We start from the raw sequence: 20399 nt of genomic DNA on the forward strand, positions 1-20399 counted from the left end.
CCTAGAGCCTAAGAGAGGACAGACGATTGTAATAGGAGTTCCCGGGGACCAGGGTTATTTGGGCTCCATTAAAAATCAGAAATGTGTACAGAGAATGAAATCCCTTCTAGAGCTGTGCAGTCTTCTTTTTTTTTTTTTTGGCTGCAGTTTCCAGCAGCTTATTGTGGGATCTCAGTTCCCAGGCTAGGGATTGGATGCAAGCCATAGTGGTAAAAGTGCCAAATCCTAACCACTGGACCACCAGGGAACTCCCCAGAGCTATGCATTCACTGGGCTACCACATCTACTTTAACTGGGGTTTGGAAAGGTGAGCTCAAGGTGACGCAAGTTTGCTTGACATCAGAGCTTGAGCTCTTAGCACTATGTCCTGAGGAAAATACAGTTAATAAGGTTGGCATACCTATCTATATGGAGAGTGGAGAGAAAGGGCAGGGGGACTCTGAAAACAGAGAATGTACGTCTTTTTGAATGCCCATGAAGTGTCAAAAAATTGACCATGTTGATCCTAAAGCAAACTTATTTTAGTTTGCTTTTTTTTTTTTTTTTTTTTTTTTAGGGCCGCACTCTTGACATATGGAGGTTCCCAGGCTAGGGGTCTAATTGGAGCTTCAACTGCCAGCCTACACCACAGCCACAGCAACGCCAGGTCTGAGCTGCATCTGCGACCTACACCACAGCTCACAGCAAGGCCAGGGATCTAACCTGAAACCTCATGGTTCCTAGTCGGATTCATTTCCGCTGTGCCATGACGGGAACTCCCAAGCAAACTCATTTTAAAAAAAGAAAATACTAAAACATTTTATCCCTTACAGCAGGATTTTCTGACCATAGTACAGTTAAATTAGAAATAATTAGCAGGAGTTCCCGTTGTGGCGCAGTGGTTAACGAATCTGACTAGGAACTATGAGGTTGCGGGTTCGATCCCTGCCCTTGCTCAGTGGGTTAACGATCCGGCGTTGCCGTGAGCTGTGGTGTAGGTTGCAGATGCGGCTCGGATCCTGCGTTGCTGTGGCTCTGGCGTAGGCCAGTGGCTACAGCTCTGATTCGACCCCTAGCCTGGGAACTTCCATATGCCGCGGGAGCGGCCCAAAGAAATAGCAAAAAGACAAAAAAAAAAAAAAAAAAAAAAAAAGAAATAATTAGCAAAAGTTGGAAGAAATAAGCACTTTAACCTGTTGGAAAAGAAATCTTGTTTACTCTTGAAATATAGAGAAAACCAAATCTGTAGTTAAGAGTGATTTGAAAAAAATGAAAAACAAAAAAAGAAGAGTGATTTGAGAAGTTCCCGTTGTGGTTCAGTGGGTTAAGGACCCAGCATTGTCCCTGGCTCAGTGAGTTAAGGATCTGGCATTGCCACAAGCTGTGGCATGGGTACCAGGTGTGGCTTGGATCTGGTATTGCATGGCTGTGGTGAAGACCAGCAACTGCAGCTCTGATTCGCCCTTTGGCCCAGGAACTTCCATATGCTGCAGGTGTGACTGTAAAAAAAAGATTTGAAAACAATGCTAATGAAAATATAACAAAATCTGAGCGGTATGGCTAAGGCATAGTATTAAATATTTCTATATTTATAATATAAAATATTTTCGTTACTTAAGAAAGTTTAAAAAATTAGCTATTTATGGAGTTTTCATTACTTAAATAAGAAAGTTTAAAACATTAGCTATTTATGGAGTTTCTGTTGTGGCTCAGCAGTAACGAATCCAACTAGCATCCATGAGGATGTGGGTTCGATCCCTGGCCTCACTCAGTGGGTTAAGGATCTGGTGTTGTCATGAGCTGTGGTGTAGGTCGCAGGCAAGGCTCGGATGTCATGTTGCTGAGATGTAGGCCGGCAGCTGTAGCTGTGATTCCACCCCTAGCCTGGAAACTTCCATATGCCATATGTGGGTGCAGCCCTTAAAAAAAAATTAGCTATTTCTAAAAAATTGATCAGGAATATCAAGGAAAGGAAGTGGGAATAAAAGGAAGATAAAGAGAGAAAGCAATAGAATTAGTTAGAATTTAGAGTAGAATTGATAACTGGATCTTGCGTGTGTATGTGGGGGGAGGTAGGCATACCAATGGAAAACAAAATCAGTACCATAAACTATTAGCTATTCTCCAAATCAGTTTAAAAAAGAGAAAGCACATCTGTAACCGTGACGCATGGATACATGGAGAGGAAATATAATTCGGTGGAAATGAAAATAAATTTAGAGTTATTTGTGTAACTGTGCTCGTGTTTTGAAAATCTGGATAAGATGGACTTAGGAAACTGATTTAGGAGTTCCCAGGTGGCTCAGTAGGTTAAGGACCTGGCATCTGGCATTGCTGCAGCTGTGGTGTGGGTTTGATCCCTGGCCCAGGAACTTCTGCATGCCAGGGGTGGTGCCAAAAAAAAAAAAGAAAGAAAGAAAGAAAGAGAAAAAATAGAAACTCTGATTTACCAAATTAGACTCAATTAGAGATACATAGTCTAATTGTCCGCCTCTCCGAGAGGGTCCCCTTTGTCTAGTGTACGTTAGCAAAGGAGAGGACATCCATCAGGTCCCTGCTGAGGCGGTCACCTGGCGTTTACTGGCCAGCAGTCTGTGCTTCTTCTCACTATTTCCAGGTCTTTTTGTGGATAGTAATGTCTTGACCTTTGGAGCACAGTCTCCTTAATAGATGCTGAGCCTGCCTTCGGCTCCCATGCTCGGATAGCACAGGCCAGGCAACACTGTTGCTTTGCCTTTCACGACATCATGTGAGGGCACGTAGGGCTCTCAGATTTTATGGTGGGGTTGGGGTATTGAAAGGGAACCCAGTTATGAAAGAAAAATCTTTAAACCGTATGCTAATATGACGTCTCCTACACACTCCAGAAAGCAGCACTGAGCAGTTAACCCTATATGGAGGTCCCCCTATGGGAGCTGCTAGTTCTGATCTTGTTTCTCCTTTTTCTCCTCTGCTGGATGACTCCATTTATTTTTTATTTTTTATTTTTTGCTTTTCAGTGCTGCGCTCTTGGCATGTGGAGGCTCCCAGGCTAGGGGTCGATTCGGAGCTACAGCTGCCAGCTTACGCCGCAGCCATGCAGGATCCAAGCCGAGTCTGCAACCTACACCACAGCCCACAGCAGTGCTGGATCCTTAACCCACTGAGCGAGGCGAGAGGTCGAACCTGAAACCTCACGGTTCCTAGTCGGATTTGTTTCTGCTGCGCCGCGACGGGAACTCCTCCACATTCGTTTTTCGGGAAAGGCGACATTGCCCGTAAGCAGTTGTTCTTGCCTGGAATCTCTCCCTCCACTCCCTCCAGTGTTCCCTCCGCAAAGCATTCCTCAAGTCCAGGTTATTCGTCTTACAGTAAGGTCACAGACATTCGGCAGGATCGACAGGATAGGACCAGGTGGCCCTGGCAACCCACATTTTGCGGAAGTAGCAGGGATAGGTGGTGAGGGGAGCTTGGGACTGCAAGTCCTGCAGAGCAGCTCAGGGGGACATACTTAAGTCTGTTCCTGCTCAGGTTCTCCCCAGTGCAGACTTGCAGACTGGCCTCTTTAGTCTTCCAGGTGTCTGGCTGGTAGCTGTTTAATCAGTTGTCCGTACACACCTCCTAAGGACAAATACTTACGCTCAGAGGTGATACAGTCTAACCTTATCAGGAGGAAGATAAATATTTTCTTAACACCTCCCTTTGCAAGGTTGCCTCTCTCAGCGGAGTTACAGCTTCACATTCCTGGTGGGACGGAGTTCTCAACCCTCCTCTTCTCTGTGGTTACTTTGTGTCGTCATTGTTGATAGAGGAGCTTTTATTGTAATAAAGCCTCACAGTTACGCTGGAAGAGATGATCGGAACTGTCATGAGATTCATCTGTAGTATAGACGCTGAGAATCTTCGAAAGACTTAACCCCAAGGCTCAGCTAACCCTGGATCCATTCTTGTGGGTCCCACTGAGCAAACGACAAGTTACTTTTCATCTGAGGCTTCTAAGAAGGATGGTCTCACTGCCTTTGACCTTGAAGGGCCCACAGATGGAGACAGTGTGTGTGTGTGTGTGTGTGTGTGTGTGTGTGAGAGAGAGAGAGAGAGAGAGAGAGAGAGAGGACAGACAGAAAAGCAAGAGGAAGGTTGGCCAGACAAGGAGGATTTCCCAGGCACCCATCTCTGTTTGGACTAAAAGGAAAAACTACATGTTAATCTTCAGAGCCATTTAGTTTCCCTCGTCTGGACTTCATTTCAGATTGGGTCCCCTTGGGCCTGCCAGAAGGCAGAGTAAGGCTTATCTCTAAGTCAGATAGCATCATGACTTGTCCTCTAGGTAGACCATACCTCTTTTCAAAAGTTATTGCTTTTTAGAGTTCAGTTAAAGCTCTGCCCTTCTCTCCTTCTCTCCACAAGTGTGAATTGTCCAATAATAGGACTCTGAGGAGTGGGTTAAGGCTCTGGTGTGGCCCCAAGCTGCGGCTGGCTTCGATCACAGGTGTGGCTCGGACCTTGGCTGTGGGGTAGGCTGCACCTGCAGCTCCGATTCAACCCCTGGCAAGTGCAGCATAAAAATTAAAAAAAAAAAAAGGACTCTGAGAACCCCCAGTTTATCACTAAAAGTCCATATTATTTATTTAAAAACAATGTACTTGTGTACATTACTGAGCTACTAAAAATCATTTAACAAAAATAAAGATATGAAGCTTCTGTTCTTTCAAATCTTACTTTACTTCATTTATATATTGTTTTTTCATGATAGCCTAGGTCATCAGAACCAGTACCTATACTTAAGCCAAGAATTCTGAAAGCCTCAACAATAACTGTTTTCACTAACAGTGTAATTCCAGAGATGTTTGCTCTCTAGTAAAATGAGTTTATTTCATAATGTTACGTTCCTTCTGAAACTGGCAGTTTTCCTTCCTAGGTCAAACTCATTTTTTTTTTGCCACAGCTTTGGTGAAACGATCCCAGTTATTTCACAGCTGGCCTCACATTCCAGACTGTAACATCCTCTGGAGCCTTTTCTGTATGTCTTACATGTTTCTCCCCTTATTTTCTGATCTGTTTATATTCAGCGCAATCTATTAGCCGTAACAGGGAATATAGGAATTGATGCAGTAAAGTAGAACCCAAGCTGCCTTCACAAAGCACTGATGCATTAGATGGCTGTCAGCCTGCTCTGCAGAGGACATTCCAGCGGCTCTGAAGACTAATAACCGAGGCAGCTTGGTGGAGAAAAGCATTCAGATTTTCTTTTCTTTTTTCAGCTTTCTAAAAATGACAATCGGGTGCACTTAAAAGAATTTTTAAAATGGAAAAAGACCTCATCTTACCACCCAAACACAGATGGGGTTCACATTTTTCACATTGACTTCTAGTTTTTATCTGTATGCACATGTCTTTTTTTTTTTTTTTAAAGGTTTTGTGTCGTGAATCTGTGATCAAGTGTTTGCTTCCCACTTGGTACTGTTTTGTAGTCTTCATGTTTTTACCTTTTAGTGTTGTCATGCTCTTTTGTAATATCAGTGTACCATGATCTGTTTAATAATTTCCTTAATATTGAATGGCAGCTACCTCTCCCTAGCCGTGCTCAGTATAATTCTTAACCACTGGTTATTACCATTTAATAGACAGAGGAAACCTAACTATGAGTTATACTGATGTTCTCTAATTGCAGTGATAGATTCAGAGCTGTGTTAACCTTCAGTTTTGGAAGGAGGCTGCCTTACCTATCACTTCTGACTCCTTCTCTCCAGGGCTGTTGCTCACTCTGAAGCATTTTGCCTGAGTGGCAGCCTAGGGCCACAGAGCTCAGGGGCACTGGGAGGTAGGCCTGCCTGAGTTGGGGGCCTGGCTTTACCTTTATGGCCTGTTTCAGTTTTGTAGATTATCATTGTTATTATTATTATTATTTTGCTGTTTAGGGCTGCAGGTGCAGCATATGGACGTTCCTGGGCTAGAGGTCCAATTGGAGCTGCAGCTGCTGGCCTGCACCACAGTCACAGCAACACCAGCTCGGAGCTGCGTCTGTGACCTGCAGCACAGCTCATGGCAACACCGGGTCCTTTAACTCACTGAGCGAGGCCAGGGATCAAACCTGCATCCTTATGAATGCTGCTCGGGTTCGTTACTGCTGAGCTACGACGGGAAACTCTGCAGTTTAGTAAGTTGTCGAATCTCTTTACATCTGTTTCCTCATAAAACAGCTGTAAAGATAATCCCTGCCCTAGGGATTATTAGAGGACCGCATGATCTAACACGTGGCACTCAGTAAACGGTAGCTAGCTCTGTTATTGTAAGCAGTGTCTGCCATTTGGAGCGCCTGCCCTTGTGACCCATTCATGGTGGACAAAGTGGATCCTGTCTGGGAGCTGCGGTTGTGTGCCTATGAAGGCGTGGTTTCAGTGCATTTTGGTCTGATATAATTTTATCTGATGTAATTTCATAAGTATTTCCAAAGGATTAAATAGAAGCATTTATTTATTCATTTAGCCACAGCCACAGCATGCGGAAGCTCCTGGGCCAGAGATTGAACCCGTGCTACAGCAGTGACCGGAGCCACAGCAATGACAATGCCAGAGCCTTCATTGCTAGGCCACCAGAGTACGCCTAAAAAATAATTTAAATTATCACTTCAAAAAATTAATAAACAAGTGGAACCTCTTCATCCATGGGCTGATGGCAAAAGTTAAAATATATAACTTGAAACTCACTCAGGTCAACTGATTGGGTTATTTTAAGTGTGTTATACTCCTCTAGGTGGAAGAAGAATATTTGAGGTGCCTCACAGAGTTCCTCCCAAATGATTGTCTGGAAGGGCATTTACTTCTCTATTATGCTGGACCTAATCAAATATGTTCTGAAATAAATAATGGGAACCATAATAGCACCCACCTCAGTAGGGCTGTTTTGATGATTCAATGAGTTCATATTCACATAGTAGAACAGTACCTGAACAGAGTAGGTACATGGAAGTGTGTGCTAATAAGAGAGGTAAAAAAGCCATCAAACTGTTCCATTTAGAATGGAGAAGCAATGAGGTCCTGCTGTACAGCATGGGGAACTCCATCCAGTCTCTTGGGATAGACCAGGATGGAAGAGAATATAAGAAAGGGAACGTATATATTTGTATGACTGGGTCACTTTGCTGTACAGCAGAAATTGGCACATTGTAAATCAACTATAATAATTAAAAAAAAACAACAAAAAAAATCATCCCAACCTATTTATACTCTTTTGTTTTTTTGTGTGAAGTGATTGATAATTTGATTCATATGGCAATTACATGGAAGAACTTAGTCTTATTTACATGGAGATTTTGGTCATTTCTAATTTTTAGCTTTTACTACACTGCTGCAGGTGAGCATCTTATGCCTGCAGTTATGTGTTTTCTTCTTTTAAAATATTTCCTTGTGGAGTTCCCGTCGTGGTGCAGTGGTTAACGAATCCGCCTAGGAACCATGAGGTCGCGGGTTCGGTCCCTGCCCTTGCTCAGTGGGTTAACGATCCGGCGTTGCCGTGAGCTGTGGTGTAGGTTGCAGACGCGGCTCGGATCCCGCGTTGCTGTGGCTCTGGCGTAGGCTGGTGGCTACAGCTCTGATTCGACCCCTAGCCTGGGAACCTCCATATGCCGCGGGAGCGGCCCAAGAAATAGCAACAACAACAACAAAAGACAAAAAGACAAAAAATAAATAAATAAAATAAAATGAAATAAAATATTTCCTTGAGGATAAAAATCTCAGGAGTGGGTTGGTTGGGGCAGTCTCATGAAGAAGTGGCTTAGTCCTGATGAGAAAGCTTTGCAGGAAGCAGGCAGGAGGACACAGGGCTGGGTTTAGGGCACTGCTGCAGAGTCAGGAGAGCGCAGAGAGGTGGGGGCCTAACAGCGTGGTGGCATGATGGGTTGGTGTGGCTGGGTGTTAGCAAAGGGGCAAGACCAGGATGGTCTGGGATAGTGGCCAGGGATCCGGAGAAATGGCATTTAGGTCCATCTATGCCTTGCTTTTGAAATGCAACGTTGTTTTGACTCCACGGGTCTCAGCTTCCTCCAAAGTCTTTCCCTGTATTCCCTTTACTTTCCTAGACGTTCGTGAAATACCTTGTACCTGCTAAGATCTGTGCTCAGTACTATGGGTGCCACAATGAGTAAAATATAGTAAGTCCCTTGCCGTGGTTACATAAGACATTTTTAAAGGTAACTTTAGAGTGTGGTAAAGTCAGGTGGTAGACAAATACAGGAATTCATCGAGGCGTCGTGGGGAGCACCCACCCCAGCCTTGAAGGGTGGGCCTTGGTGGAAGGGAGGAGAGTTTTCCTGGAGGAGGTCATGTCGAGCCGGGTCTTGAAGGATGAGCAGGGGTTAAGCCAACTGTGGGGAGAGAGGAGCACTGTGGGCAGAAGAGGTGGTGGGGGCAAAGGCAGGCGGGGACAGTGCCTCCAAGAGGACCGGCAGTTCCCGGCCCCTGGGAATCAAAAGCAGGGCTGGTGGCCTTGATGTGTCAGGGGAGGTGGCCAGGGTCCTTGCACACCCGACGAAAGCGGTTAGGCTTTGTTCTCTGTTCCGTCTTACTCAAGGATGGCTTTGGAAGCGTGCCTTGATTTCCGCCGGCCCTGACGCTGCTCTCCCTCTCCCGGGAGGCGCAGAGCACCTTGCTTTGGCGGGTGACCACTAGCTGTCGCTGCTGAGCAGCTCTGGCTCCCCGCCGCTAAAGGCCCCTGTGTCCTAGGCCGCAGGGGCCAGGGCGGCCCTACCGGATGCTAGAGGGCCGCCCCGCCTCCTCCCCGTCTGTTCATCCGCCCCGAGAGGGGACGCCTTGGCAGGCGCCAGGTGACGAGGGGGCGGTAGCCCTTGAGCAGAACCCGGCACCGGTTGCGGGAGGTAATTGCGGTGAAGACGGTCCGCCCCACCGCCGCCATCAGCCACTGGGTGGCGCTGCCACCCCTGGCGGCAGAAAGGGAGCTCTGGGGAAAGGACAAGCCTTTGGAGAGCACTGCTTGGCTCTTGGGTCCTGGGATGCGGTAGCTTTTGCATCCACTCCGTGGCCGGGGGTTCAGGGTGGCACAGGACTGCCGAGGACAGTGAGGGAGGTCCCGGAGCACCCCGACCCAACTGTCCCCAGTCGGCCCACGCTGCCGTGTCTTGGGTCCTTCAGTCCTCAGCCGTGGCTGGTGTGGTCTTTTGACCTGTCCCCTGTTTCTACCCTCTGGCTCCAGGTCCAAGATGCCCCCTCGCCCCGCCGCCACTCCCCTGGCTTCTGCATCCTTATCTTCCTTCCCAGAAACCCCGCTCCCAAGCCTCCCCATTCAGCCGGTGTTCCTGCCGTCCTGTCGGTTTTCTAGGATCCATTGCCCCTCCCTCCTGTGGCACTGCCCTGACTCCGGGCCGCTGCTCATCCTGTGTGTTGGATCTGTGCGGATTTGTCTGCTTCTCCTGGCTTTTTTGACTGTGGGTGTTGGAGTTCTAAGTCCTCTTGTACCTTTTGGAAAATTCTCTCTCATCTGTCTTTTCACACTTACCCCGTCCCCTAACTCCCCCGCCTTTAAAAACTAGAGAATTTAGACATTTTCTAAGTCTTACTAGAAAACCACTCAAGAGGTGTTAAGAGTGGCTGGGGGGGTGACAGAGGGGGAGGGTGGAGTGGGGGGGGGCTCCCCTAACTTTCCTTGGCATCCTTCACGAACTGGTGGGCCTCTGGGGTGGGCTGGAGACCCAGAGCTGCCCAGAGGCTGACACTGAGCTAGAGCTGCTGGAAACATTCTGAGAAAGCGTGAGCACGGACGCGTTTCCCTCTTCCCGTCATGCTGCAGGTTAGTGTGGGTGGCGAACCTCCCTGGAGAAACGAAGGGATGCTTCTGGAGTTGGAGGAGCGGATGTGGCCCAGTGCTCTGGCCTGGGCGCCCGTGAGGCAGAACGTGGGGTCTTGGCAAATTCCCTGAGCAGCAGGCCCTGCCAGAAGGGCAGTGTGTTCTCCTCAACATGTAGTGCCCTCAGGGAACTCGCTCTGAGCCAGGGAAGGTTTGGCCTGCAATTCATTTCCCAGAGGACTGGTGAACAGTGTAACATATGCCGACTTCTTTCTCTTGCCCAACTTTAGAGCCGTAATCTCCAAAGGGGCCGCGTTGGAGGAACTCCTGGGGTGTGGGGAGAAAAATATTAGATTTCTCTTTATTTTTTAAACTTGTCTTTTGAAGGTTTCTATTTTTGCATGGTTTATGTTAGTAAATAGTAGTGCATATATTATATAAATAGTAACCGTATCTATCAGAAATGCATATGCCAATCACTTCTTAATGCTGAAGTGTGGGATCCGAAGTTTCGGAGACCACTGCTCTGGAGAATCTTTGGAGCTTGTCGTGGACCCCAGAGGAGGGCTGATATGCTGGCCCAGAGCAGTTCAACCAAGGAGAGGGGCCCAGCCTGTGTGGACAGTTTCCGGGTGGCAAGGTGGGACGTCCTGGAGAGGAGCTCTCAGAAACAGCCGGATGACTGTCACCGCCTCTGAGGTCACCTCAGGGCGCCCTGCTACCTGATGTCTAGGGCCTTTCATCAGTTGTTTACTGAGGAGAAGATTCACTGTTTCTCAAAGGGACTTGGAAGAGGTGGGAGGCCCAGGGCGTTCTCCACGCGGAGGGAGCTGTGACCAGTGGGGACCTTGCAGACGGCCCGTGGGAGTGGATCCTGTCACCTTCGCCAGGAGCCTGGCATCCTCGGGATTGTGTCCTTCTGCTCTGACTGTATCTCAGGCTTACTTTTGAGGTGATTTATGTTCGTGACCAACACTCGTGGCTCCTGGCAGAAGCCCATATTTGTTTGGGGAGGAAATGTGCTCAGCTGAAAATTCCATCTCTTTCTATCTCTTTTTCTTTTTAGGGCTGCACCCATGGCATATGGAAGTTCCCAGGCTAGGGGTGGAATCAGAGCTACAGGTGCCAGCCTTTGCCACAGGCATAGCAACACTGGATCCCAGCTGCATCTGTGACCTAAGCCACAGCTCACGGCAACACCGGATCCTTAACCCACTGAGCAAGGCTAGGGATTGAACCCACGTCCCCATGGACATTATGTTGGTTCTTAACCCATTGAGCCACAATGGCAACTCCTGAAAATTCCCCTTCTTAACTTCTCTTGACGGGAGGGGTGGTCCCAAGACATGACTCTGGCCCATGGAATGTGAGCTGAAGTCCTGGCCGGGGCCTTCATGGTGGGCAGGTCAGCGGGTGTACACCTTCGGCCTTTCACACCCCCCCACCCCCGCTCTCTCTGTTTGATGCTAAAAGTGGAGGAACTGCCTTATGACGCCACAGTGACAAGGTGGAGGATGGCTAGTTGGAAATTGAGAGGGAGCCTGGTTGCCAGAGGTGCTGGTCTCCCCCACCCTGACTTTTTGTCCTGGGAGAAAAAGAAACCTCTACTTGATTCAGCCACTGTCAGGGGTTTTTCTGTTACTCACAGGGGAATGCAGTGCAAGCAGACATGAAGGTGGACTCAGGGCTCGCTGACACGTGGGCTGAGGCCAGGGACTTCCCGCATGATGCTGACACTCCTGTATCAAGAGGTGGGGTGTCTGTCCTCTCCTTGGAATGGGTGGATCGTCACAGCTGCTTCACTGACAGTCTCTGGGCGGTCATGCAACGCAATACAGCGACTGCCTGCCTCTGTCTCTCAGGACAGGTGCCTTTGGAGTCTCTCGCAACAGGCGCTTTCTTACATGGGGCACAGGGTAAGAAGCCCGGCGGCCCTAAAGCTGCTGTCCTGAGAAACGACAGAAAGCTGGAGATGCCTGAGTAGCCCCTGGCTGTCCCGGCTCCAGCTAGTCAGGTCACAAGCCGCCTGCGTGGTGGAGCCTGCAGATGCGGGCTCTGAGCCAGCCCAGCTGTGCCGAGCGGAGCAGGAATGAGCTGTCCCCTCTGAGCCCTGCCCGGACTGCAGACTCACGAGTGAAGTGAACCTTTCCCTGAGGTTCTGGAGATTGACTGCAACTTGTCTTTTAGGGACACCTTTCAACCCATAGCCCCGCCGTTATGAGTCACAGGTCTGCTCCTCCAGCCAGTCCTGATTTGGTCTCAGGGCTGAGACTAGTGCTCCGTGCACACTAGCCCTCCCGCTCCGCACTCACGCACACTCACCCAAGCCCGTCTGCACATAAATGGCATTGTGTTGCACTTAGTTGCAAGCAGCTTGTCTAATACTCTTAACAGTATGTCTCAAGGGTCCTTCCATGTGAGTTCGTGCACATCCACGTCACCCCTTGTTATCATGATAGGGTGATTTCAAAGTTTGGACGTCCTACAGGCAGATAGTAAAGTGGCCTACAGTTTTGTTGGTTAGCGTTAGCCCTACTCGCAAATGTAATGTTTGGTGACTTTTCAGTTTTTCTAAGCTTTAGTACAATTTCTGGTGGTAAGAGAATATTTTTGTTAAAAATATTGCTGCTTAGTGACCTCAAGTTGGAGTCAGAGTCCACCCAGCATGATAGATGAGGGAGCAGAAGGAGGGTGGGGGCTGAACACCCTGGGGGTCGGAGTCAGGAGAGGTGGAGCCAGGAGGAGGGACTTTGAAAGAGACCTGGCCCCAGGGAAGCCTGGAGGGAAATGGTGTCCACCTGTCGAATGTAAACCCAGCCTTCCTTCCCCGCCCTGAAATGTAAGGAGAAGGTGCCACTGCTCCTTCTATACATTCAGCGGGGGGGTGGCCTTGCCTTTGGACTCCACAAAGAAATGCTGAGCTCTTCTGTCATTGTGGGTGAGGAATCAACAACAAACATCTGAATTTCACATGCAGTGTGAAAAAAGACATTCATTGCATGTATTTTTTTTTTTTTTTTTTTAATGGCTGCGCTGGCAGCATTCAGAGGTTCCCAGGCAATGGGGTTTAATCGGAGCTGCAGCTGAAGCCTACACCACAGCCACAGCAGCGCTGGATCCAAGCCACATCTGTGACCTGTGCCGCAGCTTGTTCCAATGCCAGATCCTCAACCCACTGAGTGAGGCCAGGGATCAAACCCGCATCTTCATGGAGACTATGTCGGGTTCTTAAGCCACAGAGCCACAGCAGGAACTCCTGCACACATACTTTTGAGCTCATGATAGAGTGAGCTAGGCAGGCCAGGATCTTGTTCACTAACAAGGGCCATTATGCTGCTGGTACCACTGATACTGGAGCTTGGCTCTGGAGAGGAGGGCAGAGAGCTGAGCGGTAGGAGAGCCAGGTGGGGAAGACTTCGAGGGCCTTTGAGAGAGCCTCTCGGAAAGGGCCCCCTGAAAAGATCGCTACAACCACCTATTGGTGAGACACAGAGCTGAGTTTATTGCTAACTCAGGCAAGAGGCCGCACTCCCTCGATGGCGTCTTAGCAGCCTTTCATGATGGGAGGAGGCAAAGTCAGAGTATTTACGAGTCTAGTGTGGGTGGGCCTTCAGTGTGCTGGCTTGATTAGAATTGGGAAAGGATCCCGAGGCCAGCATTTGGGACTGGTGAGCACGTGAAGGGAGGGATGGGACGCGAGGCTTCCCAAAAATCTTAAAGAATCTGTTGATGTTGTCCGTTAAAAAGCCGAGCATTTGTGCAGGGGTTTGCAGCATTTGTCTTCCTGGACAGAGCTGCTTGGAACAGTACAGCCGTGCTGCTGAAGACGAGGGAATGGTAATGGCCAGGCCCGTGAAGACAGCAAGCGATGAGTGTGCCAGTTGCTTTTGGTTCTCAGACCTAGTTTCCGGGATCATCCACTCGGGGATGGTGGGTTCGGAGGAAAGCCTCATCCAGTAGGAGGTTTACCCTCCGCCCAGGCGAATTCTAACTAGCTTCTGATGTTGTCCCCACTCTCCAGTAAAGGAATGACTGCACTCTGCCTCGTCACCAAAGTCTCTGCAGGGGGAGCCTCATTTCTACAGGAGACTGAGGGGTGTCAATCTGATTGCTCAGAAAGCAAGACATCCCCTAGACCACATTGTGTGTGTGTGTGTGTGTGTGTGTGTGTGTGTGTGTGTGTGTGATGCTGTGTGATTTTGGTCTAACTTCTCACGCACAGGTGCAGTGAGGTCTCTCCTGCTCCCTTGCAGTGGGCATATAGCCTGGGAAGGACCTCTTTCTAAGAAAAATCCAGCCATATTCACACTCCCAGATCCAGCTCCTTGTCCATGTGGCTGGCAGCTCAATGAACTCCAGTTTGTTCAGCTGTCCAGCCATTTATTTATTTATTTATTGTCTTTTTTTTTTTTTTTTTTTGCCATTTCTAGGGCCACTCCCATGGCATATGGAGGCTCCCAGGCTAGGGGTCTAATCGGAAATGTTGCCGCCGACCTACGCCAGAGCGACAACAACGCGGGGATCTGAGCCGCATCTGCGACCTACACCACAGCTCATGGCAACGCTGGATCCTTAACCCGCTGAGCAAGGCCAGGGATCGAACCCGAAACCTCATGGTTCCTAGCTGGATCCGATAACCACTGAGCCACGACGGGAACTCCTGTCCAGCCATTTAGACTAGGAGGCGAGAAAAGGAAATTGCCACTGCAGGTCCAGGCCCATGTCTTGTGTCCCAACATCACTTCCCATGGAAACTCTACATTTGGGGGTGTCGGGTTTGTGCTGGATATACTCCACTCGTCCCTCCAAACACTCTTTCTATCCTTTTCCATCACTGCTCTGTGCATGGGGAAGCTGCCCTCTGTGGTTTATGTCAATCTGCACTCTGGCCCTTTGTTCACCTAGTAGAAAATACCAGTAAGAAATCAGTGAGATGAACTTTTTTTTGGACAGGGGGAGTGGTATGCAGAAATTCCCAGGCCAGGGATCAAACCTATGCCTTGGCAGTGGCTGGAGTGACAACTGCTGGATCATTAGCCTGCCAAGCCACTTTGAATGAATGCTTCTTTAAGCTGATTGTAACATCTTAGCAGTTTCCCTCATAAATTAATGAGGTAAATAAAATCTTTGACATGGGTTCATTTCAAAAAAAAAAAAAAAAGAAATCAGTGAGAGGGAAGAGAGCGAGGCTGGGGTATTTATTTCCCCAGATCCCTCCTCACGGTCCTTGATTATCTGGTTGCGCCCTTGAACTGAATGTCATTGCTCCTGTCATGCAACATTCTACCCACTGAGCAGGGCCAGGGATCAAACCTGCATCGTCATGGACACTAGTCAGATTCGTAACCTTTGGAGCCACAATGGGAACTCCCTATCTGAGCTTTCTTAACAGTTCTCTCCTCTTGTCCCTATGGTGGGCCTAGGGTTGCAATTAGCTACAATTAGCCCTAAGACACTGCATTACCTCTGGCGATTCCCTGCAGCCTTGCCCACACTCCATTTTATTAAACTCTACTCAAATTATCCAGTTTGCCATCTCTTATCTGTTGGGGATCTGGCTAATATACAGCTTTGCTGAGCTGTTAATGTTTTGGTTCCTCTTTGGCTGTAGTCACGTGATGCCTGGTAAGTGTTTGACAGATATTTGTTGAGTGAATGAATGACTAAATCTGGATTTGAACTCCACTCCTTCCTCTACAAACCTCTAAAATGCTGCGGAGCATTCACGTGTAAAGTGTAGAAGCTCAGTGCACTCGGAGTACAATAAATCGGTGTAGGTTCTATGGCTCATGTTTCCAGGGACCTCCACTTCTATGGGTTTGCCCTAGGATTCATGCCCAGAGGGGCAAATATGAAGTAATACAGAGGATCTGAAGGATACAAAAGAGCCAAGACGTTATGTTCACTAAACAAAGAGTAGGGTGATTTCTTCAACTCAAGAGCAGACAAAAGATTCAGATCACAAAATAAGAAATGCTGGCATTCCCGTTGTGGCTCAGTGGTTAACGAATCCGACTAGGAACCATGAGGTTGTGGGTTTGATCCCTGGCCTTGCTCAGTGGGTTAAGGATCCAGCACTGCCGTGAGCTGTGGTGTAAGCTGCAGACGTGGCTCGGTTCCCGCGTTGCTGTGGCTGTGGCGTAGGCCGGCGGCTACAGCTCCCATTCGACCCCCAGCCTGGGAACCTCCATATGCCACAGGAACAGCCCTAGAAATGGCAAAAAGACAAAAAAAAAAAAAAAAAAAAGAAAGAAATGCTGGAGTTACCTCGTGTTCCGGCAGGTTACGGGTCTGGCATTGTCACGGTGGTGATGGTGCGATTTAATCCCTGGCCTGGGAACTTCTGCATGACGTGGGCGTGGCCAAAACCAAACACACACACACACACACAAACCAAACAAGAAATGTACATTGAAAAAATCCACATGTACAGGTTACGATTTTAATGGAACTGTACTGAATGAACCGAAGTTACAGCCACCAGGTGTGGATTGATAAGGTCTGTGTGACCTTTACTATCGTTAGTATTGGTTAAGCCTCATAACATCATTACCCGTGAGGTAATGTGACGTAACTACCTTGTAATTATACCTACACTTACTATGAATTTCAAAACCGCGGGTTCATGACATTCATTATAATTGCGTTTCCACTGTACAAGTGTTAGAAGAACTTCAGCTTGTGAGATGCGATGTGTGACTTGCAGCCCCGTGGGGACACTCATTTATCTCTCTGGGGAGATGCCTTCATCATGGAGCTCAGATAAATATCAGGCAGAATACCTGCAAGCCCCCTTATCATGCCCAGCCCTAAACAAGGGCCTAGTTGTTTGTAAACCTTTCCATATTATAATGTCGTAAGGACAGAAATTCCAGGATCTTCCTCCCTGGATTTCCCAGCAGGAGAGAAGTCAAGATTGAGCTGTCATAATACACTTCCTCTTGGCGCAAAGCTGCCCCTTTGATAATTTCCAGGGCACATTCTTCCTTTGGAGATGGTTGTACGTTGAGTATCCCAGCCACTGCTGTCATGGCCGTGTCTGTAGAATGACAGGAGAAGAGTGGGGTTACCCAAGCAAGTAGGCTCTACACGGTGGAAGGCCTGCAGACACCAGGCTTTCAGAGGCTGTTTGCCAAGTGCTCGCTCCGCAAGGCCCGCAGGACCCTGTTGGGAATACGTGGGGAAGACTGGGTATGTAAGCCCGCTGGGCAAAGAGAGGCGTAGTGTTCACATGGGGCCGGCCTTTCTGGATGGAGATTTATGGGGGCAGCTAGAGTCGCTAGTGGAGAGATTTGAGTCCTCCTCCTCCTCTTTGGGGTGTTCTGGTTGGAAATACAGAGGAGCAGAACGAGGACAGAAGTCACACAGGGACCCAGTAGCTCATGGAGGTGCCAGTGGGCAAAACCAACATGCCATGTGATCATGACTGCAACTTGGAAAAGGAAGAGATGGCACGATCCCAGGCCTTCGCCCCCTTGTCAGCACCCACCGCTTTCCCTTGGAAGGAAACTATTGTTCCTGCTCCCTCCTTCCCCAAATCCGCCTCCTTCTTGCCCAGCTTCTCTCTCTCTCTCTATCCCTTGCTTGTTTCACTGTGTGTCTTTGTCTTTGCCTCTCTCTCCATCTATTCAATTGCTCAGCTACTCTTTTTTTAAAAAAAAATTATCTATTTTATTTATTTAGCTTTTTAGGGCTGCACCCGTGGCACATGGAGTTCCCAGGCTGGGGTCAAATCGGAGCTACAGCTGCCGGCCTACACCACAGCTCACAGCAATGCCGGATCCTTAACCCGCAGAGCAAGGCCAGGGATCCAACCCGAAACCTCATGGTTCCTACTCGGATTCGTTTCCGCTGCACCACGACGGGAACTCCCTCAGTTACTCTTAAAGTTTTCTTATCCTTCCTGCCACATGTTTTAGATCACCTTGCATTCGGACCTATAGAAAAGTAAAAAAAAAAAAAATGTGCAAAGTTTTTCCTTATATCCTTCACCTTTGCTTCCCCTTATCACAAGGTCACACGTAACCCCTGTACAATTATCAACGCTAGATACGCTATGGTTGGAACAGTATCACCGACTACACTGCAGACTTGATTTTTTCACTGATGTCCTTTTCATGTCCCAAGGTCTCATCCGGGAGTATGCTTAGTACTAGCTTCTTCTGAGGTTCCCTCGCATCTCTGACACTTCCTCTGGCTTTCCTTGTCTCCCTGGCCTTGGCACTTTGCAGAGTCCTGTTCCATAGGTCTGTGGAATGCTCCCCAATTTGGTTTTGCCCATTGTTCTCATAACTGGAGCGAGGCGACACATTCTGGGCAGGACCACCCCGACCGTGACACTGTGTCCTTCTCAGTGCATTATATCCAAGGGTTCATGATACCTGTGTGTCTTGCTACTGGCGGTATTATGAAGAAACCTGAACTCGTGTTTGGTAGGTCTCATATAAGGAAGTAATAGCTCTTGAGTGTTCGCGAGGACGTAGGTGTTCAGAAGAGGGTCAGGTGATGAATGAGCTGTCACTCAGCCCACGCGTGGCGGTCAGAACGGGAGGAAGGAAAGGTCAGAGCATTCAGGGGCTCCACTAGTGACAGAGGCTTCATGAAAGGGGGCCTAGTGCTCTCACAGGCTTTCAGTGCATGACCCACGATGATGTCGGGGAGTCTGGCCCCCCGTTGACCTCACAATGGTGAGACACTCGATCCACAGGCCATTTATTCCAGTCTGTTGACCTTACCTGTGTCTATGAGACCGAGGATACAGAGCGTGATTGACACGTTGACCTTGGTCACTGAATATTCTTTCCTGATAGAGGAGAAGAACCCGTCCAGAGCAAACTTGCTTGCAGAATAGGGAGCAACAAGTGGATTCGCCATTTTCCCTAAATGAAAAAGAAATGCGTTAACAAGGGGACCCACTTGAGCTCGGACAGAGCTGGTTTGGGCTTTGTCTGTAGAGGTCTTTGTAACCCTTGTGGAGTCCTTTCACATCCTGAGCCTTAGTTTCTCTTTACTCCCTAAAGAGATGATGCCGTGTTGAAGTTCTCGAAGACAAAAATTACTGTGGTATCAAAGAAATTCCCTTTGAAGAGACTGAGTGGCAGGAGGAAAGCGTTCGTTGAAAAGGGGTTAAATATTTTTTAAAAAATTTTATGGCCACACCCCTGGCATATGAGAGTTCCTGGGCCAGGGAGTATATCTGAGCTGCCACTGTGACCTACGCTGCAGCTGTGGCAACACTGGATCCTTTCACACACTGTGACAGGCTGAAGATTGAGCCTGTGCCTCTGTAGTGACCCAGGCAGCTGCCGTTTGATTCTTGACCTACTGCGCCACCACGGGAACTCTGGATTAGTTAGATTTTTAGAAAGGGCAGCAAATAAGCGGGATTACAAAAGAACCATGTAATTCCACAGCTGCTAACTCTTCTGCTTCTGTCCCAAGAGCGCTGGAATCCAGGGGTTTGGCAAGCGCTCTCTACCTACACAGCCACCTATCATTGGTTTACTTTCTGTGCACCGGAAGTGAAAACCCCCTTCTTTGCTTTTCTACCCTCCCCCCCCCTTTTTTTTTCTTTTATCAGCCTGGTTAATTCTCACTCAGCTTTTGGGAGGCTATGTGGACATAAGCCTGATAGCATAACATATTTCTTTTTTTTTTTTTTTTTTTTTTTATTTTTTTTAATTTTATTTTCCCACTGTACAGCAAGGGGGTCAGGTTATCCTTACATGTATACATTACAATTACAGTTTTCATAACATATTTCTTATGCCCTTTCAAAGAGGGGGGCACAGGAGTGTCCTGAGACCTTATGCTCTTTGCAGAGCGGTGTTAAAGCAGCTACTTTAAAGTCCTTGTCTCATACTTCTAAAATCTGGGTCATTTAGAATTGATCTCCATTGATTGCCTTTCCTCCTGTGCATGGGTCCCATATCTTATTCTCGGACGGAGAGTAGTTTTTTATTCAAACACGTCTCTGTAGGTAACCACTCCATCCTTAACCTCAATCATAAAGTTTGGCTTGAAATAACTCTTCAGTCAAGTTCCAGGAATGGGTGTGTGACAATCAGAGTTTGTGTCCAGCCAGCGTTTCTGATATTGCTGGGCTACAGACACGTCTAAGGCTGGACCAAAGACCCAAGCAGGGCTTCGGGATGCATTGTCGTTGCCTCACCAGGATGTAGTTCCCTTTCCTTCCTCTGTGGTAGAGCCCCAGTTGAAGTCATGTTTCCACCTGTTGCAGAGAACGCAGTATTCTCCCCGTATGTATTCAGCCTCTCTTCCCTAGTAGGAGGACCCTGGTTTGTAGCTGGGCTCGTGGTTATCTGGAATAAAGCCCACATTTCTCAGCTTCGTTCAGCCAGATGTTGCCAAATGACTTAAGTACTGTCCCCTAAGTTGTACGCAGAAGTGTGTCATGTGATTTCTGGGATATGTCCTTCGAATAAAAAATCAGTCTCTCCCTTTTCAACCCCTCCTCTGTCTTGGTTCCTGAAGGTGGATATGAGGGCTGGGGCTCCAAAATTATTATGGTCCATGAAGTAGAAGCCACATGATGGGAATGGCAGAGCATTTGGAGGAAAGGAAGGAACCCAGGTGACCAAGGAGCTGCCATCCTGGCCCTATACTGCCCGCTTCTAGACTTG

General features: G+C 48.2%; 3 protein-coding genes across 26 annotated transcripts in view; 2 read left to right on the forward strand and 1 right to left on the reverse strand.

Moving 5' to 3' along the window:
- LAMB3 (laminin subunit beta 3) overlaps positions 1-20399 on the forward strand; it is a 162069-nt gene that overhangs the window by 27568 nt on the left and 114102 nt on the right. The window lies entirely within an intron of this gene.
- Positions 1-20399, forward strand: part of C9H1orf74 (chromosome 9 C1orf74 homolog) — a 77730-nt gene that overhangs the window by 27568 nt on the left and 29763 nt on the right. The gene's annotated exons all lie outside the window — the stretch shown is intronic.
- HSD11B1 (hydroxysteroid 11-beta dehydrogenase 1) overlaps positions 16164-20399 on the reverse strand; it is a 45798-nt gene continuing 41562 nt past the window's right edge. For 11 of the 13 annotated variants that reach the window (XM_021102235.2, XM_021102237.2, XM_021102234.2 and 8 more), the window contains 2 exons: positions 18492-18635; positions 16185-16795 (listed from right to left, as the gene is read on the reverse strand). In XM_021102235.2, coding sequence (XP_020957894.1) covers positions 16578-16795; positions 18492-18635 — 362 coding nt within the window. In that variant the 3' untranslated portion in view covers positions 16185-16577. 13 annotated transcript variants of the gene reach the window in all.

Source organism: Sus scrofa, chromosome 9 (assembly GCF_054392235.1).
Source record: "Sus scrofa isolate SSC_HxYL_T2T_F1_AM1 chromosome 9, Sscrofa_HxYL_maternal_Yorkshire_Landrace_v2.0, whole genome shotgun sequence".
NCBI lineage: Eukaryota > Metazoa > Chordata > Mammalia > Artiodactyla > Suidae > Sus > Sus scrofa.